Source organism: Lepisma saccharinum, chromosome 14 (genome assembly GCF_977018435.1).
Source record: "Lepisma saccharinum chromosome 14, izLepSacc3.1, whole genome shotgun sequence".
NCBI classification, from domain to species: domain Eukaryota; kingdom Metazoa; phylum Arthropoda; class Insecta; order Zygentoma; family Lepismatidae; genus Lepisma; species Lepisma saccharinum.
Window position 1 is genome coordinate 51,286,399 of NC_139242.1, and position 23,863 is coordinate 51,310,261.

At 41.9% G+C, this 23,863-nt stretch overlaps 1 protein-coding gene across 6 annotated transcripts in view; it reads right to left on the reverse strand.

Moving 5' to 3' along the window:
• Nucleotides 1-23,863, reverse strand: part of LOC145998880 (WD repeat-containing protein 47) — a 431,858-nt gene that overhangs the window by 49,602 nt on the left and 358,393 nt on the right. Inside the window, exon 1 of one of the 6 annotated variants that reach the window (XM_083135579.1) lies at nt 15,401-16,226. The exons of the other annotated variants lie outside the window; for them this stretch is intronic. Within the exon in view, the coding sequence (XP_082991705.1) occupies nt 15,401-15,955 (555 nt within the window). The 5' untranslated portion in view covers nt 15,956-16,226. Of the gene's footprint in view, nt 1-15,400; nt 16,227-23,863 lie in introns of those variants that run through there. 6 annotated transcript variants of the gene reach the window in all.

Here is a 23,863-nt window from a genome sequence, read left to right on the forward strand (position 1 = left end):
GCGCACACAATTTTTAGCGAGAAGACATTTTATTTTTTAAAAAAATGGAACTCTGGAGTAGCTTACGTCTATATTTCCATACTTGAAAATATTAAGTTTATTATAAATTGAATGAAAATTAATTTTTTGTCTTAGAAGTCTGAAGTCTGCTTGCAGTGCATCTATGAAATACGTTGTATGAGATATATATTATCTGTAAAAGTAACGTTAATTCAGCGAGTATAAGAAGTAACTTTCCGTAGACTTGGTTCCCACACTATGATCTACAGACCGTTTTGATCTGAGCTATGATCTATGAACACGATGACCGAAGAACCACAAACTACCCATGCCCTTATATCGATTCCAACCAAGGTTCAAACGTGGTTCCCTGTCCATATCACCACCTTGAGAAAAAATCCCCAGGCAGTAAATCGACCACCGAGTTGGCAACAGCGATCTATGGTCCACCGGATGCGATGTTACCTTCCACAAAGCCCAGCCGTGGGAGGGAGTCTTGCGAAGAATATCCCCACAACAGATTGAAGCAAGCACGCAGAAGAAATGGTCCAGCGCATCGCGTTCAAGATCAAGGATTATTCGGGTCGTCTCACCTCCGAAGGGGGTAATAATCGGGACGACATTCATGGCTGGACATGGCGGCAGGAGCACGTGCACAGAGACTGGCCGGCCTTCTTCCACGACAACGTAGCCCATTTCGGATACCTTCAAAGCAGAAATGTCGTCAAACTGACCATAATCACTACAAGCAATAATGCACGTAACAGAGACCTTGCAGCTGCCTATTAAGTGTTTAATTACACGCTCCGTAATGGAATGTTCCAATACATTTCCTCCATAATTGCATATATTTATGAATTACATGGGCAGGCCATGTGGCATGAGTTGGAAAGGAAAGCCCAGACGCGGATGTAAGGATAACATTGAGATTGACCTAAAGGAAATCGGTAAGGATGGAAAAGATTGGATTGATCTTGCCCAGGATGGGGACAGATAGAAGGCTTTTTGTTGCTGCAGCCATAAACCTTCGGGTTTAAGAAGGCTAGAGAGTTAGAGTTAGTTATTATCATCAACAACGCCATTCTCTTTTCTTTCACGTCCTCCGTTCCTAAGGTGAAGGAATTTAAGTGATGCTGGAGCAGACGTTGTTCTCTCATCCGATGGAACTCTTTTCACTACGATCTGCACACAAGCGAATGAACAATTTAGCTAGTACTACATTTCCCACCGACTGTACATACACTTCAGGGGACCCTGAACTGTCTATTGTTACACACAAATAAAATTCAAACTAGCAACTTGGAGTACCTTGTGTAAATCATATCAAAACCCAAAGAACGTGCCTGTGTTCGAAAGTCAGCTTCAATTCCATCAAGAAATATAAGAAACGTTACGTTTTCTTTCAAAGCACTTCAAGCTGGTGGAGTATGACGGAACTGGCTCAGGAAGAAAGCAAAGGCGGCAAACAGAATGCCTGACAAAGTCACTAACCTCAAATTGGAGGGAACTTCAAGTGATATCCATTTGGTATACCAGTGGACATCTGGACATGGGTTTCAGACATCTTATGGTGACTTCATCGAAAGTGAAAAATACTTGTTCTTACTATGCTATGGGCACCGCAAGATTTATTTAATAACATGGAACTTCCACGTTTTTACTTGACAGTTTTTTTAAAGCATTTTGAGCAATCGTTTAAATCATTTCAGGGAATAAATGAGCTAAGGGAACTCACCAAACCGTCGAACAAGTTAACGCACAGAGGTTAATAAGGACTAGATTTAAGGTGGAATAGCAATCACTGAATTGTTTTTTCGACGAGAATCAAGCTCAGGACATCTTGATCATAAGGGGACAGCACTAAAAAAATAACTTTCACAAGAGAGTGACCACAAATATTTCCAGATTTGAGATACTTCTCTCCTCTTGAAATAAAATCCAAAATTCTACAAGTTGAGAAAGAAAATGGAGATGCATATCGGGACATAATGACACAAGACGAGAAGAATATTCACCGTCGGACACGGTGAAGAGATGAGATGGAGTGAGAATATCTTATGGCTACAGGATCAGCACCAGCCTTGAGGGTTGACCATCAAGGCAAGAGACGCAGGAAATCCTACCCAGTTAGAAGCCGACCAATGACCGTTTCCTGGTCGAGACCACGACACTGCAAAGTCTCGCGAACTGACCAAGTGATGGCGGTGTAAGCAGAAGCATCTAACGTAAACACTCGAAAAAAAATAACACGGGTTGCAGTTTCGCAAACCATACGCGCAGCGATGCACGGCCGAGAGATAATTATTTGTCTCTATGACATCGCTTGGCGGGGAGTACACATATTGATCACGATGGAGGAGATGAAGGAAGAGTCACAAAATGTTTGTACTATTGTTACTTTACGTCGCATTTCTGTCACTTTTGGCTAACTGCGACGATGAGGATGGATGATGGTCAGATGAAATTGATGAACGGGCACTCACAAAGAACGTCCATACTCAGGACGGAAATCGAACGCAGGAACTTCGGCCCGCAGTCAAGCCCACGCAGAAAAGCAAACCCAGAACCATCTGTGGTGAGTCGGCCACTGAGGTGGCCAATACCCACTTTACAAAATGCAACAGGATCTGTGGAACATGTCTGCCAGTTCATCTTGTTCATTGATCGTCGCTTTGGTTTATTTTACTTCACGTTTCTGCCACTTTTGGAAGATGAAGTAATGGATTTGATGAAGGGTGGAGAATACTCTTGCCCAGGGCCGGGACTAGAACCCGAAACCCCTGACGTCGTAGCGCGACGTTCTGACCACTCGTACGGAGGTCGGCTTGTTCATCTCGTGTTTTCAGATTACGTAAACAGATACATCAAATCTGCAATACATTTAGGGTCTGAGAAAAATAGCTTCAGACAGAAGATCTGTTTCAATTCTCCTCTGCGAGCGGGAAATGATTCGGTTGTAAACGCCGATGCCGCAGAACATAAAAAGGATGGGAATGTGCTTGCTAATATGGTGCAATACGAGTATTTCACAAAAGCTTGTTTAGTTATCAAGCACTACACCTTAGACCTACCAGATTTGCCAGAGGAGTAAGAAGAATTTTTCAAATTTGGACAACTTCCACGAAGCTCTCCGAACTCATTTTCTGTTTTGATAGGACTACCACCACCATTCCTCGCGTGACAAAATCGAACCTTCTCTGGACATTCTTATTGTGTTGCTCGCGCAACTAATCACAAACTCATCCTTGTCGCACAAGTCTCCTTGGGGAGCATGTACCGTACCAGCGAAAACATCCTCCACCTCGCACGCATACGTAACGTAAGGAATTCATGTTTGTACTATGATGTAACATGTTTATAATTAGCTCTAGAATTACATTCAAGTATGGTCCATCTCCGTCTATGTTGACGGAATATCAGAGATGTATTTATTAAATTTGCGTCTCTTTGTGTACTACAAATATTTTCCCTCTGGTTCAACATGAATCTCTCTTTCATCTGGCAATGTGGGTTAAGATTCCATGTACTAAGAAATAACTTAACCATATGTAACAAACTGTTAATCTTGTTCAGGAATTACACACTCGTCACTGAAGAAGGGTAATCTTGAGGTTGTCCATGACCTGAACAAACTCGGATTCGTAACTGAAGCAGAATCCCTGCAAAAGCTTACCTCGGGTGAAGATGTGAATTTTCGGTACGAAAAGAAATAAGCAAATCCCGTTTCTACGCCTACAATAACATAGTATCCATGATCGATGTGTTTATACTCTAGCACATCGTAGAGATGTTATTCTAACGTACTATAACTCCAGGATAAGGCATGCCTGTTTCTTTGACGTGACAAACAAATCTGAGATGCTAGTTACGAAAATGTCCACTGTTGCATGATGTACAAACATAGTTACAATTAACAAACTATTTGTGTTTCTATCCATTTGACGACGGGACAATATTTGTACTGGCGTGGTTCCAATCGAGCGAATTTACATATATGGAAGAGTGTCGTAGCATCAAGGAAAATAGTATCTGAAAGAAGTATTTGTATTTTTCTGAATTTAGGACGCATTTTTGCAACTTTTGTCTAATCCCTACGATTATGATGAGATGAAATAAATGAACGGATGGCAATCACAAGGGTAGACCTTGCCCAGACGAGACTAGAATCTTCGGCAGTGAGATCGAGAGTAGAGTCAACGAGTTCGGCTTCCGAGGCGGCATTGTGGTATTAGCCAATGACAGCCTAAAACGTCAGCTTTGAGCATCTTGCGCGGGTCTTACCAACATCTCTTAGGAAGTGTTAACAACGAGTCCACGCGCAAATTTTTGGAAAAAATATAGAATGATTTTGACTGATTTTATTTGCTTTGTTTTACTTTGCTTTTCTGTCACTTTTGGCTATTTGCGAGGATGGGTGGATGGACAATCACAAACATACACGGGGTGGAGGTACATAGTGGTTCGAATTCCACTTAAAACTGTAGGTCCAGTTCCTATTAGCATATCTGTGCATAAAGCGGACTTAACACAAAAACTCCAATTCAAAAAACATGACAACTCTAACACGAGCCCCACAGAGGATTATACTGGCTGTGAGTCTACACGCCAGAGTCTCGTTAGTCTGCAAAATGCAGTCTAAGGTGTACTACCTGCAAGAGAGATTGACACTCATTAGAATTTAAACTGAATTGTTGATTTAAGTCCACATTATGCATAGACAGGCTAATCGGACTGGACCTGCAGTTTAAAGTGGGATCCGAATCACTGTGCAATGTGCCTCCACCGGGCATCGGACCCGGGACACCTTGATTACAAGGCGACGACGCTAGCACTGCGTCACTGGGGAGCCCCCGTCACTCTTTAGACTCCAAGCTTACAATATGTACCGAAAGTATGAATGCTTCACCATAATTTTCCGTTTTATGCCTATCACACAACCACTCTTTTTCACCTCTCTTAATTACGACTCATGCTCGGTATTCAACTGGATCAACTCAATACGCAGGGAAAACAACCAATGAAAGTTCTAAGAAAGTAAGAGTAGCGGTCTCTCTTTACCTTTCAAGCAAATACTTCCTGAATGCCAATGATGATGTGCGTTTTCCATCAGGGATCGATAAAATAACATAGGATGAATGCGGTCTTTCGCAGAACATGCCTGCTCGCCATCGAAGTATCAATAGAGGAGTCTTGTTGAGTGGTCAGTGACATCGCCAAGTAGCACCTATCGGGGGACATCGATCACGCGCACAAAGAGATACCTGCCGGGTAACGGGAAAGAGTACAAAAGCACTAAAACGTCGATTCACGAATGATTAATCGGCACATAATAAGGAACAACTGAAATTCAATTGCTGCGTCGCTCACTCTCCAACACCAACAAATCCGTAAGTCACTGAGAACGCGCGAAAAATCTTCACAACGCAACTCCAACTGGCGGCTGGGAAACAGCGAATTGTCTTCAACTAAAGCCTGATTCACAGGGAACTGGATATCCAGTAGGAATGCTCTAGTTGACGCTGGACTGGCTACCCATTTGCTAGTTTTCGCCTCACACGGTACTTGTTACACCGTACTTGTCGATAGTCTTTCGTTCGCATAATGGCGGCCGCGCGAGATGTAAACAACGTATCACTTCACACTTTTAAAATACGATAACTATTCAACTGAGAGGAATATCGCTTCGTATTAAATGGTTTTAGGTAGAGAAAAACGGTGCTGATAACATACATACTTTACAACGTTTACTATACACGTATGGAAGAATATTTTAGCTTTTTCAATTGCAAACATGCCTTCCGTGCTGTATGCACTCGGAAACCACAGACAAAAAAAACGCTGCTTTGCGAACTCACAGATTGTCTTTCACATGGCCAAACTTTGCTCTGATTGGCTGTTCCACAGAATCTAGTCGAAGAAAGTTAGTAGCAATTAGAACATGTCCTATTCCTCAAAACCAGTCAAGCAGTCAGCCAGGCGGCCATGATTTCTACCTAGAAAGTCAGTTCATCACCAACTAGGGCATTCCAACTAGACATCCAGTTCCGTGTGATAGGTGCTTTAGATCGGGCATTTTCGATTCAGAAGGTACCGAACGTTGTTCGCGGAACGAAACAAATGAATGTTGGGTGCACCACATGTTGCCAAACGTACTGTAAAGCGAGAAAGAGCCTTGTCGGGCAACGGAATTGTCAGCAGCAAATATCAGCGGGGGTTAACGGTACAACTGCACACGTGGTCCTGAACGATGATGTTTCCGGAAGGATCACCCACAGGTCGGAATGCAGGCGGACACACAGTCATATAAAGACAAGTGGCAAACACGCTTGGCAACGTTGCTTCGGGAGAGCGATGTGATCCCTTCAGCTTTCACTTCGCAACTGAGTTTCTTGACACCCATCGAACCACACGCCCCGAAAATGATTGGGGGACAGAAAGGGCCAGAAATAGCCATCAAGGTCCACCGCCAGTTGGAGTTGTGTTCAGTATAGTAGTGTATATTCTGGGCTAGCTAGACAATCTGAGAAGACCGGAGGCCAGGAAGAAAAATCGTAGTTCATTTAAATAAGGTAATGATTCAGAAGTTGGCAACCTGTCCATACTATTACAAAATTAGTATACATAACAGCTAGTTAAAGCATAGCCGTAAATATTACCATGAAAATGGTCTTGTTACGCATTGTTTTCACCAGCTGACAATTCCATATGCCAATTAAACCTATCTTTTACGTTGCCTCCTTATTCACTCATTCCATTAAACATATATTTTATTTCTTCCTTTGATAAATTTTTCGTCGTTATGAGCATGGGTCAACAGAAATAATAATTAAAATTATTTTGTGATTTCTTATTTCAATTTTTAATCCAAAAACGTGAACGAAGAAAGACCACTCTCCCCCTTCAGCACTTTTTCAAGTCGAGTTCTACAACTCCTCGTAGGCCACTGATATATGCGAGAGAGAGCGCTAGTGGTATTCAAGCATATGCTGTGGTTAGGGATAAAAGTCGAAAACCTGGCTCGAAAATTAATCGCAGCCATTAATGTCTGGAAAGGGTCCTGGCCACAGAGGAAAATATTTGAAAATGCAAGAGCAAAGTGTAGAAATTAATAGAACATGTAGAATATTATTATATCTCTGTAAGTCGGTGTTCAATTGTTTTATTGATTAGTTGTCAAGAACGGAATTATGTAAAGTCTGATGATTTCGAGTTATTGATTAAATTGTTTTGTATACACAGAAACCTGCGTGAATTGTGCCAACCGTGGTTGGCAATACAGCAGAAAGTATGAGAGTTCTATAAAATCTAAGAATTATGAACAAATTAACAAAAGCGAACAAAATACAGTACAAACAGAAACCAGCCAGAGACCGCCAAAGTGTGCATATAAGCACATCCTCCACAGGATCAATTAATCATTGTACCAAGTTGGTGCTAACGGCTAAAAGGAACTCACTGCACTCGCAGCAAAATAACATATATTATTCTAAAAGATTTAGCACACACACGTTCAACCTGTTGTTCTGGTACAGACCATGAGCTTGCACTTAACGAAGACGTCTCTTCAACTTGCAGCGGCCATGCAAGCATAATTAAACAAGTAGGGTCTAAAAAAAAGCAGTTTTTCCTTCATGTGTTAAGTTTTTGGAATGCTTTGGGTACACTTCTAAGCTACTTCATAACGCAGTGGACTAGATCTTACAGCACCGATATTATTTAGGACAGGCTCGTACCCAGGATTTTTTAGGGGGGATCCGAAAATGTGGAGAAAAAAGAAGATCCAAAATGCTATTTTAGTATTATTGACTTAGGTTATTTTACATAGCTTTTCCGCCGCTTTTGCTAATCGCGAAGATGTTGGAGTATTAGATGTTGCCACGAACGATATGATAATATTCTGTGCAGCTAGACGTACCATTATACAGTTGCAACATTATGGTCCAAACTAACTGAAAATATTCAACTCACCTATAGACCTCCCTGATCTGACAATTGCAACACAGTTGCTTACTGACAAAGGTTGTCACACGGTGTGCACTTGGTGCTTATTGTTAAAATTCAATTCTCAGAAGTATTCGAATTGTGCTGCATTGCATTCCGCAAATTAACAATGTTTTCAAATTTCCTTTAATTTTCTTTTACCAGCACCATTGAACAGCCATGATAATTATATGATTAGTAAATAATTTAGCAATGATTCTTATAGCCAGTAGGAAGGTCAAGACGAAGATGGAGAGGGAGAAAGTTGGGATGGACCTAAAGGAAATCGGTAGGGATGGAAAAACAGTGGATGGATCTTGGCCAGGATAGGGACAGATGGTAGGCCTGTGTTGCTACAGCCATAAACCTTGGTGTTTAAGAAGGCTAGAGAGTGAGTGAGTTAGTTAATGGTTCTTATAGTGAAGAACATATCTGAATGTCAATTAAATTTTAAAAACCAGAACATTTCACATCACGACTTGGGTTCGAAGAAAGACAGGGATGAAAAAGAATAGATCAAATTGGAACCTCTGGAAACCTTGTAATAAAGTTAAAATTACATAATTATGGAGATCGCAGGCTTTTCTTTTGGAGCCTGCAGCTCTTCATAAACAACCCATTTACGTATTTATGCAAGGACACAATCGAATTTTTTTCAAAATCTAAAAAACCGTTATTTCGTACATTTTTATAGGTTCACCTTAAAATATTTCATAATTTAAGGGGAGCATGCCCCCTTAGGTACGGATTATTTGAGGAGTCAGTCTGATGAGGACAGCGGAACACGTGGTCAGTGAAAAAAGTAATATTTCCTACGTGCTTAAACCTTGTTACCAACTATTAATGGATACAACGTACGGTAGTTGCATACAAAGTGTATTGTTTGTAAGGCCAAAACCGATTCTGGCCGAGTTTGCCCTCCGGGGAAGGCAATGCTTTCAGAACACTGTAACAAAACAAACAATAACTGAAGTGTAATATCAGCGCTGAAATTAATCTCGTTTCACTGATCCATTGTTGGCATACAAACTTAAAACAATTTAACACGAAAGAATAAATTGCAGCCACTTTAAAGGAGAAAGAGTAAATGAGAATGACAAATGCATTTGCATTATCATCTCCTAGACAAGCATCCGAGGGTGAGTGATGATAATTCAACCTGCCACGTACCATCAAGTGACAGCATCTGCTCATGTATTACTGGCTCCCGAAATGCACATTCCCTTGATGATTAAAGCACTGCAGTGGTGTGGCTGCCTTTTATGTTCTCCGCGCCGTCTCCACAATGGAGGTGTCCGAATTTGCCACAATACGAGTTTATTTGCACAGCGGATGCATGATGGGCTATTCAAACAGGCGCACAAAAGAAATTGTTAACGACCAAATGAAGTTAAACTGATTTCTGGACCATTTGCCGTGACTGGACAACTTCTGGACAAAGAGAAACTGGTCTGTTTGACAAACGAAGCCGAGGAGGAGCTAGTCCAAATGAAAGGAAAAAGCTCAGCGGCGAAGAGCCGAATTCCTACGTGCGGTAGATGCAAATTAGGTGTCACTTTTCAAGCAAAGTGCCGGCATGATTTATTAACCGAAGGTCACGTTCCCAAAAAAAATCATGCCGGACACGTCGATTCAATTGGGCATTGAAGATGTACACATCAATACATGTCTGTTTCTTGTCTTCGTATTCAAGCGAGACGCTCCACGGTCACTTGACTCTGCCTTGGAATACAGAGTCGGGGGTCTGAAGGGACTGTGTGAAGATCACAACCGACTAAAACTGTTTCTGCATGAAAATGATGGAATGCCAATACGATATAAAGAAAAAAGTAAGTTAAGATCTTCAACTTGAGAGGCTTTTTCGGAAAATATTTCTTTGGAAGATCGATACAGTTATTAAGCAGCTTGGAAAAATTGACGACCGTTACAGAAATTCTCTAACGCTATTTAGTGTTGGACATTATCCATTGTCTAGTGCCTTTTTTATACTAGACTTACTCTAACACTACGTTTCGAGGGACCATCTCTTCTCTCGTCTTCAGATGAATTTTGTAATAGTTAACAAGCATTAGATAATGTCCAACTAATATAAAAACATTGTCACTAAGATTCAGATAATTATTACTGTAACAGGAATCTTGAGATTGTTTTTGTAAAACTGAATGTCCGTTGCCTGATTTTTTGTTATATCTTTGGTGATTACAACGCTATACGTAGCAGTAAGAACAGAGACTATACCCATATAGGAATGGTACTAAGATACACTATACTGCTGACAATGTCTCTCCAAATAACTTTCTATTGGTCACACCTGATACAATTAAAAACATGACGACTTGTTAGGGTTAGAGCGGCAGGACAATTACTAAAACATCTCAATTTATTTACCCTGCAATTAATGGATATTTTACCAGAGTACGTAGATAATTAATGGAAACGACTGAATGCAATCCATGTTATCACACTGTTAAGATACCGAATAAAAGCTCTTAAATTTACAGCAAGTTCAATATGCATGAAAATTCTAATTGAATTGTGAAAAAATGCTGAAGTGGAACGTCGGATAGCAGATTGAAGGTTATACATGTCTCATAGTTGATGTAGATAGAATCATACATGTTTCTACATTGCATCCGAATGACTTTGGAACGAAATACCTCCTTCTGTAAAGCCTGTTGTGGTCCGGACGTTTTTCTATATGGAGAAAAACATCGTACCAACTGTTCAGGACAGAGGTTAACCTAGCGGTAGAAACAAATAGCGACGAACAAAAAACTAAGTAAACACTTAACCAGCGCTATGGTGTTAACCACAGTGCGCATGGAATAAAAATGCAACATAGTATGTAGCAATAACCAACAGGTTGAACGATCCGGTGTGTGAATACAGAAGATGAGTGCAATCAGACTCCAAGACTGTTATTTTGCTCTCCAGAACGCTACTTGTGTGCTCCACCGTCGGAGATACGTTCGTGGATTGAAATAAGTGGTTAATTCCCCCCTTCTTGTTGCTCCTTAACTACGAGGTACGCTTAAGCAAATTCTTAAATTACAGGATGGAATACGGACAAGGAGGCTACCAACGTTTACCTCTACGGAGCAAAGTGAAATACGGGGTGGGAACCGAACGAGTTAACGCAGAGAGCAAGGAAAGAGTAGTGATCACAGGGTGTTACGCATCGTCCGTGATGGAAGCTTTCCGGGAACGAAATTGAGCCCCTCACCTCCAAACCTGAACGAGGCTGTGAGAACGGACCATGTAGAGTACGCTCTGACCACGTCACGCATTTACTCTGCTCAATATTCAGTTTCCCAACTACCTGATAATTCAGGGATCCTTCTTAAGTACTGGAATTAATCCTGTGGACCTTTCCATGACCGATCTGGTTCACTTCCCAGACTCCTCGCACGATTATTTGGCTAACCTTTACCTTGTTTGCCTACCTCTTCCTTCATCTGTCCAATTTCCCAGGCTTTCAAACATCCGTAAAGAGAATGTATGCGACTCTTAACGTCTTCGATATAACCCCATGGAAAATCGAATCCTTGAACTCTCGAGTCCAGAGTAGACTGTAATGTTGCAATCAGCAAGGTTCTCGATTTTGCCGAACTGGTTGAGATTTTCTGTTGGAACGCTCAACTTAATAAAACTACTACACATACATTTCTGTTATGTGCTACAAACTGGGTGACATAATCCTTGGTTTTTAGTAACAACAGCAATAAAGATGGCATTTACTTATGTTCTTCTACATTGGAGAAGACAGGAATGATAATTCGTTTTAGTGTTATTTTTTTAAAATAAATTCCTTTTCAGACATTTATTTGTTCTTTCTTTGCTAGTTTCTTTATATTCTGTATCAAGCAAACCTTAATTTATGCGGATAATATGTAGTAACTGATTCGGACATTAATGCCAGTTATCTTACGTGCAATGATACCTGCTTTGTATTTGTTGCTTATTGTTATCATAATCATTTGTTAATTTAGGTTCTGCGGATCCTGTTTTCTTTGCCATTTCAACAAGTATGCATTCTTATTCACGTGCCAACTTTATATATTAATTTCCCTCTTTTTGTCACTCGAGTTTTACTTCCCTCTAAGGTTACGAGGACGTCCATTAAAGACGATTGTTAACAATGAAATCATCTATCGCAATGTATTCGAAAGCAAGGAAAATTAACAACGGGTCGTACACATGCATCAGTTGAAACAAAAAAAAATGCATAAAGTATGTAGCCCAGACAAGTGTTTAAGTGCATCATCGAGAAAGATGCAGGAGGTGGATTATGGAAACGTATCTGCACACGGATTAAAGTACAGCTCGTAAGAAATATTCATTTGCATCATATGATGCACTTTGACGTTATCTTTACAAATGATATACAAAAATACATCAAACTGTAAACCTAGTTTCTGGTCAAGGTTAAAAAAAAACACTTTAGTGTATCTAGTGCAGCAAATAGATTTAATTCCTTTAGTTTTCCGTGTGTAGGTTCGTCAACTTCACCATCATTCATCCAAATCTTTGCAATAACCTAGGGAAAGGAGAAACGATGCAAAATGCAATACCAAATACAAGAAGAAAATTAGTTCCGTTGGAGCAGACGATTCAGAATTGTATTCTGGACGCGAACACTGAACAGGCCTGGACGCGAACACTCAACAGGTGATTCGGACCCAAGTCACGAGTTCCGTTCGTTCCTGCGTACTCGGCAAAAATTGTTTTGCAATGAATTTCAGAATGCGACCTCCAACATACAGAAAATCTTACAAACTTTCGAAAATATTGAGGGAATGTTGTTCAAGATACAGCAGACGCGGCCTTCGATTTAATACACTGGAAAATACTGATAAGTCCATACTCTCTGTATAAATCCACTGAAGAAACGATCCGTACATCCGCAAGAAGTTATAAAAATTCCCGCACAAACAACAACCCAGCAGCGACGGAAGCATAATTTAACTCTTGACAACAAACATCCTCCAGGGAACGCGGTACGGCCTCAGGGCCCAACGTTTCCAAGCACGAACATTATATTTTAGTACGTATTACGGTTTCTGGTTGAATTGAAGGGCAGTCTCCAACTGCTTTCTCGGTTTCCAGTTTAAAACGGAATACTTCAGAGGCACTTTCCTTGCGTTTAACAAGAATATTTCACGAAGGACAGCCAACGGAAAGAAACGGTTCACGATTTCGAAGGCTCCGATGATCATTCACACTCGCGTCGTGATTAACTTTATTCTCCAGAAAAGCGAATCACAATATCCAACACAAAACATAGTAATATCAGTGAAAAGTTCAATGCCTTTTAACATCATGCGATTTTGAAATACAGGGACAGCCCACTTCCGTGGTGGAGTGGTTAACACAGCACGCTACGACGCCAGAGGTCTCGGGTTCGCATTCCGGTATGGGCATGGGTGTTCTTTGTGAGTGCCCCTTCATCACTCATCCTTATCGTCGCGGTTAGCCAAAAGTTGCAGAAAAGCGACGCCAAATAACAAAAATCAACTCGAAAAACAAAAAAAATCTTTTAGTTCTCCTTGTAGCAACGGATTTTCTTAACTTTTTCAAAAGAAAACTGTTATAAAATATTTGCGAATAAAAAGTTATATACACACACATACACATAAAGCATACTCATATGCTGAAGACCCCTGCAATAGCACTCTACTGGGGGAAAGAGCGTCCAATGGTGTAATAGTAACGTCATCGCATCGCATTGAAATCAAGAGGATCGATACCCGGAGGGGTCACATAGTGGTCCGAATCTCACTTTAAACTGTAGATCCAGTCCCGATTAGGTTATCTGTGTATAGAGTGAACCTTAAAAAACTCAAAACACTCTCCTGGGCATACTAATTGCACCTATCTGGGTTATTTTAGGTAATAATTAAAGAAAACAGTTTCTTTTCTTGAAAGTCCAATCAGGACTGATCTCGAAAGGGAAAGCAGGTCTATGAATAATTTTTACTTTTGAATGAAAGTTATAATGAATTAACTTGAACGCAACACATAAAGAAAGAACATTAGAATAATTTTCTATTTAGTTGCTAACGAGCTGTCCATCTTCATAAAACGTAATAAAAACGAGTTTTCATTCCAGATTAGTATCTCTACATAACAGTACGCTGGTACTTTTCGATTTTTCCTGTTTTCTAACGTGTCCTGACTTGGTAATAAATTAAATGTACCTTGATATATTTTCACCAAAGTTTCTATATGTTGTCCATACTTATCGCAGCAAAGTTTTATTTTATTTTTTGTATTGTTTAGTGACGTTGTAAGGAATGGTATTATGAAGGCAGGTGACAACAAGATCCCATATATTATTATTTATATGAAAAGAAACATCTAAAATTTCCTGGTGTAAACATTTTGTTACTACCTATCGAATGCCATGATTTTTACTCGTAAACTGGGTGGAAACAACAAGGTAACCTAGGCAACAGAATGAGAGAAATATAACACGCTATTTTTCGAAATAAATAAAGTATTTGAACAACTTGGCTACGAAAACCTAAGTGGGAAGCAGAATAAAATAATATTTGCATTGTGCAAAATCTTTTCCAACAAACAACTTGATCTTCTCTTCTATGGAGTTATTACGGGCGACAAGACTACACATTTCCCAATAAAGCATACATATCAAACGAAAAACTGATATAAGGCACACACTATACTCCCTGGACGCTCAAGAAAGAAACGGAAGTAACGAAAATTGGATAACTGTCCGTTTGAAGCACAAGTTTCTTCAGTATAAAATAGTGCAGTTTTCTCCTCGTTAGGCCTTATAGTTTCTGCTCTGGTCATGGAAAACTATAATTTTATTACTGCAGTTTTTCCCAAGAGCAAGTTCAATCACGGACATATCCTGATGCTTACAGAAAGAGAGCTTTGAAGTTTCGATTCGGAGCTGTGGTGAAATCCAATCCCGATTAGACTGGGCATAAACTGAGATTAATATAAACTTTTGGAAGAATCAGGACAGTTATGAAGGAGGGAAATGGTATTTTTCCTAAACTAAAATTCTAAATTGAGTAAATCCCTCGATTAGCAAAAAAAAAATGGGACTAATAATCACTAAGATTGCACATAGACTGAAGGTTGAAAGCATGCGAAGTCTTTGAAAAAGTGGCCAAACATTAAACGCTCATTAATCGCGGTATTTGAGAGATAAATAAGAGAATGGAAACAAGGGAAGATATTGTATTAAGCAGTTCTAAATGTCTTTCTACGTCTAAAAAATCCTTAGGTCATATAATGTAATCATGATCTTGGATAGAAATAGCAAATCCTCGGTGGTGAATCTTGGGCGTTCGTTTCTGATATGTCCCATACTCAAACATGCCAGAGCACTTGGAAAATGCTACATTAATCATTATTGAGGGACTTGAATAGTTTCTTGGGTACTTACCCTTCTTCTTGGTTCTTCCAACAAGTTGTCCATCGACCTCCTCTCGTTCTCCTTCCCCCATCCTCGGCGTTTCTCCCTCTCCCACTCTTTCTCGCGACATCTCCGAAGATCCTCCAGAGATCTCGACCTGGAGCACATGTTCTGTCCATTGCAGCACCTGGGGCCCTTGCAGGTGCAACGTTCCCTCAGGGGGATTCTGTGCAGCTGAGGCCTCACCGCCGGCCTAGACTGCCTGTCCATGAGCACCACGCGTCGCGGCGACGTCTCCCGAAGCTTGTAAGGGCGCCTGACGTCCGGGTAAGCCGGGGGAGGCTCCCTGTAGAAGGGCGCCAGGAAGTAGTAGTCCCTGCCCTTGTCCCTCCAGGCTGCCATGGGGTCCTTGTCGAAGGGCAGCCTGTACAGGTCATCGAAGCAGCACGGCGGAGGGCCCTGGCGGAGGCCGGGGGGCCACGGCCGTAGAGGCGGAGGGCCCACGCGCCCGGGGGGTCTCCCTCGGTCGAACTTGGGCATCGCCGGCGGTGGATGTCGGCGCGACATCACCTGGTTCCGGATCATAAGTTCCGGATCCTTGTCGGCAGACCACACCGCACCCAGGCTAACTTCACTCACGCGTTCATGCTTCGAAACCTAAACACCACCAGCACCAACCCCACACCTCACAAGAGAACTCGCCCGCACCACTATCACATGGACACACACGCTCGGGAGCACCAAAACACCACCACAAGTTTCGGACGCCAGCGTCAAGGTCGGGTTACTCCGACGCTTCATTCACCGGCGCGTTGTTTGTGTACGTCGTTCCAGCAGCAACCTGCACGGATGAGGTCTCTCGTCAGACTGCAGGCAGCGCCGTCCATGCGGGAAGACAGGCTGTGTGACCCACATAGGCAGAGAGTCACGGACCACCGCCCATCTTCTGCCTGCAAGTTTCTCTCGCTTCCATCAAAATATATAAACCGTTTATTCCTTTTTTAGAAGTACCCACCACCACGCAAAATTGCTCACGAAAGGGGAAGGGCCCGTCAAGTGCGTCAAAAAAACGAAGAAGAAAGAACGGACTTCCGCGCACATCAAGTCCGTCGTCAGCCCGAGAGCATATTTTAAAATAATGCTAATTACCCGCTGAGCCTGTGTCTTGCGTGTTCAAATGCATACAATCTACACTCTGTTAAGTACTTTCTTCATATATTTCGGATGTCAACTTTTCTTCCAGACATTCCAGTGGAAACGCCTGGATAAATGCTATTCATCTTCCACGGCTGCAGTTTCCTCACCAACGTCTGGAAATATATATCGCCTTGTATACTTCGAAGTCCACTACAATTGTTAGCTTTCTCTTTGAACGGATGTAAGAAAAATATATCTACAAAATCGACAATTATTCACCAAATAATTGTGCAGGCACTTCAAAGTCTCCACATCTTTGCCTGAGGCTGTAAAAGGACAGTCAGCACATATAAGGGCAGACACAGGGCAACACGACCCCACAGAGGATTATACTGGCAGTGGGTCCAAGCGCCAGACCTCGTTTGCCTGCAAGATGCAAGTGAGGTTGACTTTTGAGTGCCTTCTCGGGCCATCCCTTACACGCCCACGAATCTTAGGCCGGTTTGGAAAGCACTCCGTCCCGTTCTCTCCCCTCCGACTCCACGTCTGCCGCGAATTCGAACAACGGAGGTTGGCTGAGTCCTCGGATGGAACGGTGCTCTAGGTGACATCTGTTGCCGATTCGGACGCGGCCTTAGTACACAGACAGCAAAAACAGAATTACAATACCATGATTTTTACCTGAGAAAAATGGGTTTGTGTCATTTTACCCCAATACAATTCTGGCAAATTCCTAGTGAAATCTGTTTCCGACGGACTGAGATTATTAAAATTGTAGTAGGTTACTTTCAGAAGACCCTATTTTCTCATTTTCAGTAAAATCTATTATACATGCGAACTGAACGAGCTTGATTGATTAATTGATTTTGCTTGACTTTTCTGAAAGTTTGGCTAATCGCGAAGCTGAAGATGAATGGTGACAAGATGAAATTGATGAAAGGACAATCACAAAAGCATATGGACAGCACATAAGGCAAGTTCCACAGAGGATTATAGAGGCTGTGAGTCCAGACGCCATAGCTTCATTAGTCTACATTCCTTTCACTCCACTAAACAAGCTGTAGGAGGTTGGAATGAAGGACTCGTATTGGGGGAGGTAACATGTCCCAAGTTTGGTGATCTTAAGATTTCATTTGGATACCTTGTTTAAATACGTATAAGATACCTCATAATAATAAGCCGTGGCACAACAGCACTTTAGGGCCAGGTCATACATACGGATTGCCGGCTTCGCTCCCACATGCCTCAGCAGATGAGGACGATCATACAACCAGTTACAGGATGATGTGTGGTCAGCACGACGAACCCCCCGTCGTCGTTGTACGTTTCCACGGCCGGGTTTCGCTGCTCATTCGTAGCCCCCCAATTTTCTCACGATAGTGGATGGCCACCGGTCCTGTGCAGAGGCCGAAATTTGAGGAAAGATTTTTACGCTTTTTACCAGAAGACTCGAACCTGCTTGCGTCCCGTAGCCCAAGCCCAAAGCCATAGACCACACAGCCACGGGTAACAAATAAACATACATAATGTTGTAAACTGAGCTAACGAAAGCTAAAACACACTTCCTCCTTATTCCCAAGCCTGCAAGAACACGTGCCTTTGCATAGCCAGTGCTTTATCGACAACCTTCCAAAAATCTCTAAAATTTTCTAATTTTTTGATAAACGTCATATTAATGTGATTATTTTTGTGCCAAATTTGTAATTACAACACTCCAGAACTTACATTGCAAAACATTGGAACTTCTGGGTGTATATGTGACGTGGAAACAAAGTTCCACATATTCGTAATCGGGACCAAAAGAGAAGGCAATGAGCATAAAACTGCTAAGACGAGCATTCTGGTGAACATAATCAAATACGTCTAATTTCAACATTAAACGGAGGTGCATGGCCTCACTCACGTAGCGGACAAAAAATAACTAGAATTCACACTTGTGCACTTAATATGCGTGAATAATGTAGGAAAACGTTCTGTTCTGCTTTTCTGGCCAGGAATTAACACGTGTAAAAGAATTCCTCACTCGTTCTAATTTTTCCTTATTTTTTATCGTGTTCTTCATCATTCGCTCGGACATGTGAGAAAAATCTCCAGTTAGTTTCTTGTAAGTAAATGTAAATATAGCATGACAAGTAGCCTCAAGCATCCACGCAGAGATATGACAAAAACCAGGAGTGTCTGAGAAGGCCATAAAAAAGCGGCCCGTTAATAGGTTGAACAGTCTGCCCGAGATTAATTTTGCCTAGCAAAGAAGCGAAGCTTGGAAAATCACTCGACGTCTTCATATCGTAACTTATATGAAATATATACGAGTTGTGTGTTACCACCTAAATCTGAAAGACTGAAACTACACTGGTTCAGCATAACGTTTTCGGCTATCCATACCCCATACCTTAGTTTTTAGAATCAATTTTTAGTATCAATATATCATTATTATAATTATTACATACAATAATCTGTCTTAAATTTCGAACTTCTGAATTTTTTCTCTGTAACCTCACATCACAATACCAAAATCACGAATGTGCAAAATTTGACTCTTTCACCTAGCCTAGTGCAGATTTTGGCTACTTTTTGTTGAAATATTCCCATGCTAACTTAGGTCATGACCTAATAAATATCCATAAGTAGGTACATATTTTATCGATGACAGCATTCTCCAATTTTATCACCTTTTTTAAACACAGGAACAATTATGGATTCTTTCCACTGTTGAGGGATTTCTTCTTTATTCCATATTAAACAAATGTATATATGGGTGTGAAACTTGGTCCCTTACATTGAAAGAGGAACATAAATTGAGAGTATTTGAAAATAAAATCCTTAGGAAAATATTTGGACCTAAAAGGGATGAGGAGACAGGTGAGTGGAGAAGGTTACATAATTTAGAACTACAGAATTTGTATTCATGTCCAGATATTATTAGAACAATTAAATCAAGAAGACTTAGGTGGGCAGGCCATGTGGCACGAATGGGAGAGGAAAGAGGAGTTTACAGGATTCTTGTTGGGAAACCAGATGGTAAGAGACCTGTAGGAAGGCCAAGACGAAGATGGAGGGACAACGTTGAGATGGACCTAAAGGAAATTGGTAGGGATGGAAAAGAGTATATAGATCTTGCTCAAGATAGGGACAGATGGAAGGCCTGTGTTGCTGCAGCCATGAACCTTCGGGTTTAAGAAGGCTAGAGAGTTAGTTAGTTAGCATTCTCCAATAGTAAAAACTGTTTTTTTCCCGGATTTTTTTATATTAAAATGCTTTCATCTCAAAAGTAAGATTTAGCACATTCGTGGTTTTGGTAATAATGCGACGATGTGCAATTATGCCTACGCCCCCTGTAAATTTTATCTGGCGTCGCTACTGTACTGTATACTTTCAGCGTGGATCTACAGAGAAAGTAGCGTGAAATCTGTTGAATTTTTTCCTTAAGCAGAAAAAATTTGGACAACTGAACGAATTTACGCACGCTTTGCGTATTAGAGCAGAATGAAAGGAACAAGGAATCTCATTTTTTATGTTTGAATTGAATTAGGAAATTGCTTCTCAAAACATGGACGCATACGTGGCAGAATTTCGACACACTTAAAAACTATAACGTGGTGTCAGAGAGATGTACCTAAGGTTTACTTGTTCATCGGTATATTGTACGCATAATTAAATGAAGTGTCACATGACACTTTTCTATTAACGGTGTTACGGTTTCCCCCGTAAACTCCCCATGGGCGGACCGACGAAAGTGAATATAAATACAGACCTGTCGATTTGTTTTCGTGAAACTGTTTCTTTATTCTTATTATTTTATGTATAACCCTTGGATAGATGTCTGCGTCTGCTCATTTCGAAAATCTTTCTAGTTTTAAGAAACTAAGTTAAATGGAGTTCACTTGAAGAACCGGATGTGAGGAGAATTAGAAAAAAAATCATTTTATTCTTGATATACGCACATTAATTGTATTGCTAAAAATGAAGATACTTAATTGGATAACGAATTGTTTCTATAGGTCTATTTTAATGGCAACGTTTGGCTGCGTATTTTTTATAAGTACACTTTGTGCAAAGATGGGCTATTCGGGACGGGAGCTACAGTCGGATTCGAACAATTGAAGAGGCTCCCCGATGGCGTAGAGGTAACGTCGTCGCCTTGTAATTAAGTGGTCCCGTGTTCGATAGCCGGTGGAGCACATAATGGTTCGGATTCCACTTTTAACTGTATGTTCAGTTCCGATTTGCCCAAAATGTGCATAAAGTGGACTTAAAACAACTACTGGAGCTACTGACAATGTGCCTCAACCGGGAGCCGTGTATTGCAAGGCGACACCGCAAATATTCCGGATGTAAACTTCTGAATCTATCACGTGCGTTCCTTTTGAGAATTAGGTATGTGCGAGGTCTTGTCCATTAGCCTCAATGGACCTTTCCTCTTCGCTGTCCACAAACGTCTTTAGAGAGAAAGAGAGTAGCAGAAGACTTAATAACAAAAATCGTCATCGGCGAGAACCGGAACCGGTAAACATCGTGTCTCAGATAATTAACGGTGCTCCGTGAACTGACTCCACGCGTCTCGTCATCACCACCCCGACTGCCCAGAGAGAATTTTCCACAAGAGGAGAAAAGACGCAAGCAGCCGGGTGACGTGCATCAACCGCTGAAAGACCCGGCGGATGGCAGGGACAGTAAACAAAGGCCCTGCGTCAAACATAATTACTGTATTTACATTGTCCTGCCTCGACAAACCCAGCGCCAAATTGGTAGAGAGCTGTTAACAGCTGCAGTAATGAGACTTAAACGTTACTATATCACCCCAGCACTGGCGTGCGCAGACCCTCGGATTAAGGGCGTGGGGGAAAAAAAGGAAAGAGTTAGGAAAGAAAAATCTCAATTTATTTCATTGTTGAGTTTCAATGCATTGATGTATACACAGACACACACACACACACATAACGAATAAATAAATATATTGTCTTTGAAATGTGCCGCGCTCCTCCAAACAATTGTGTTCATGCATTTAAGACAAAACTGTTTAGAATCAAGAGTCTGAAGTATACTTAGTAGTTCTAACTTCTCTCTCTGGTAATTTACAATGCATTACAAAAAACAACAAAATTGCGAGCGAAGCAAGCAAGAAAATTTTTAGATTCAAACGACTTTCCACAACAGCAGCTGTAGTTTTACTTGGTTAGGTTAGGATTGTTAGGTTTGGTACTGACAGTTATTTTCGGCGTGTTCTTTCAAAGCAGCGAAAGTACTCCGAAACTGCAGGTTTTAACTTATGTGGCCATTCTTTGGGGTCAAACAACTCCGTTATTTGTGCTTTCCTAACACTGGAACCACTTTTTGCATTATGTAAAATATTGAAATCTGTAGGGGAAAGGAAAAAAAAACAACTTAATTCTCGAGGGGGTACAGTGGGTAAACACCCCCCCCCCCCCCCATTGCACTTACCGAGGTGTATTACGGGAAAGTGAGGTTGACTTCAGGTGCCTAACCAAAAGGCCACTCATTACACGACAGTGACAAGGTCTCAAGATAAACTTCTCGAAAATGCCTATTCTACACTGGTGAAAACAATTAAAGGGACAAATGGTATTTGTTAAAAGAAAAGAAAAATATGGAACGGCGAGAAGCAAAGAAGGGAGCAGACGATAGCTACGTGTGTTGCGCACAAACCGTGCCACGCAGTTGTCGATGACGTCGTACGGCGGTGGCGCTGTGATCGCGTGTGTGTAGAGGTACCCAGTTGCTCGGATTGGATCGGAGCCGCAGTACGTTGTGAAACACCGTAGCATTGGGCAATCCGTGTGTTTTGAATTTCTGTGTTTACCCATCGTTAGTATGGCGAGTCGGCATCGTTTAGATGATGCCACAAGATGCAGGATAGTTGAAAGACTCGAGGCAGGCCAATCGCAGGCAACCTGTTGTAGGGACCTCGGGGTTCCGAGAAATGTGGTGTCCACGCTGTGGAAACAGTTCACAGAGACAGGAACAGTGGTCCGCCGACGTGGTCAAGGCCGCAAAAGGGCTACAACGCCGGCTGAAGACCGTTATTTGCGACTTCTCGCCAAGAGGGATAGGTCAGCGACAGCAACACAGCTGTCTCGAAACCTGTATAATGCAACAGGGACATCAATTTCACGCATAACAGTCGCCCAGAGACTGCATGAAGGTGGGTTGTATGCGAGGCGCCCTGTAGTGTGCATCCCTTTGTCTGTGCAGCACAAAAGGGCCCGGTTATCATGGAGCAGAGAACACCTGTATTGGACGGATAATGATTGGGGGCGCATTCTCTTCAGTGATGAGTCGCGATTCAGTCTGGAAAGCGACTCAAGACGTGTTCTCAACTGGCGAGAAACGGGGAGTCGATATCGGCCCTCAAACATTGTCGAAAAGGACCACTATGGCGGAGCGGGTGTGATGGTGTGGGTGGGCATCATGGCAGACGGGCGTACGGACCTTCATGTGTTCGATAGAGGTTCTCTGACAGGTCAGCGATACAGGGACGAGATCCTTGCACCCTACGTGCGATTTTTCCGCGGAGCATATGGACCGCAGTTCATGCTTATGGACGACAACGCCCGTCCACATAGGGCGCAGTTGGTGGATGAATACCTTCAATCAGAGGATATTCAACGATTGCCGTGGCCTGCGATGTCCCCCGACCTTAATCCCATAGAACACGTATGGGACGCCCTTGGACGCTCAATTGCAACCCTCCAACCAGCTCCAACAACCATCGCTGAGCTCAAGTGTGCCTTAGTGCAAGAGTGGGCGCGGTTGCCACAGGAATTGCTAAGGACCCTCGTACACAGTATGCATCGCCGATGCCAGAGTTGTATTGCTGTACGGGGCGATCATACACCCTATTAGACATCTTTTTTTGGCCTCACTGACAGAGCGTCGGTCAGCTGCTGTGCTGGACATTTGGCATTTTTGGTTTTCATGGGTGGCGGTTGTACCCATCTTTGTTTTCTCATCTACTGTTTTGTTCTGGGATGACATTGTGGCCACGTTTGGCGTTATTTCGTTGTTATCTTTTGTTTTTGCATTAAAAACCATTTGTCCCTTTAATTGTTTTCACCAGTGTAAATGAGTACGTCTGTTCCCATTTACATTTTCCCCTGGTGGTGTCTAGGGTAGATAAAGCGAAAAATCGCTTGCAATATGAAACCAAAAGCATTACTCTACTTAGCTCACGCGGAGGCTTTTTCAGTGGCTCGTGAACATCGGCGTACCCAGAATTTTCGGAAGGGAGGGGTTACGTAAACTTTTCTTTAAGTAGTCAGTTCTCATTTTGCCATCTTTTCCTGCCTTTGACGTTCTTTTTGTTAGGAAAACTGGGCCAAAGGGGGGTTATGACCC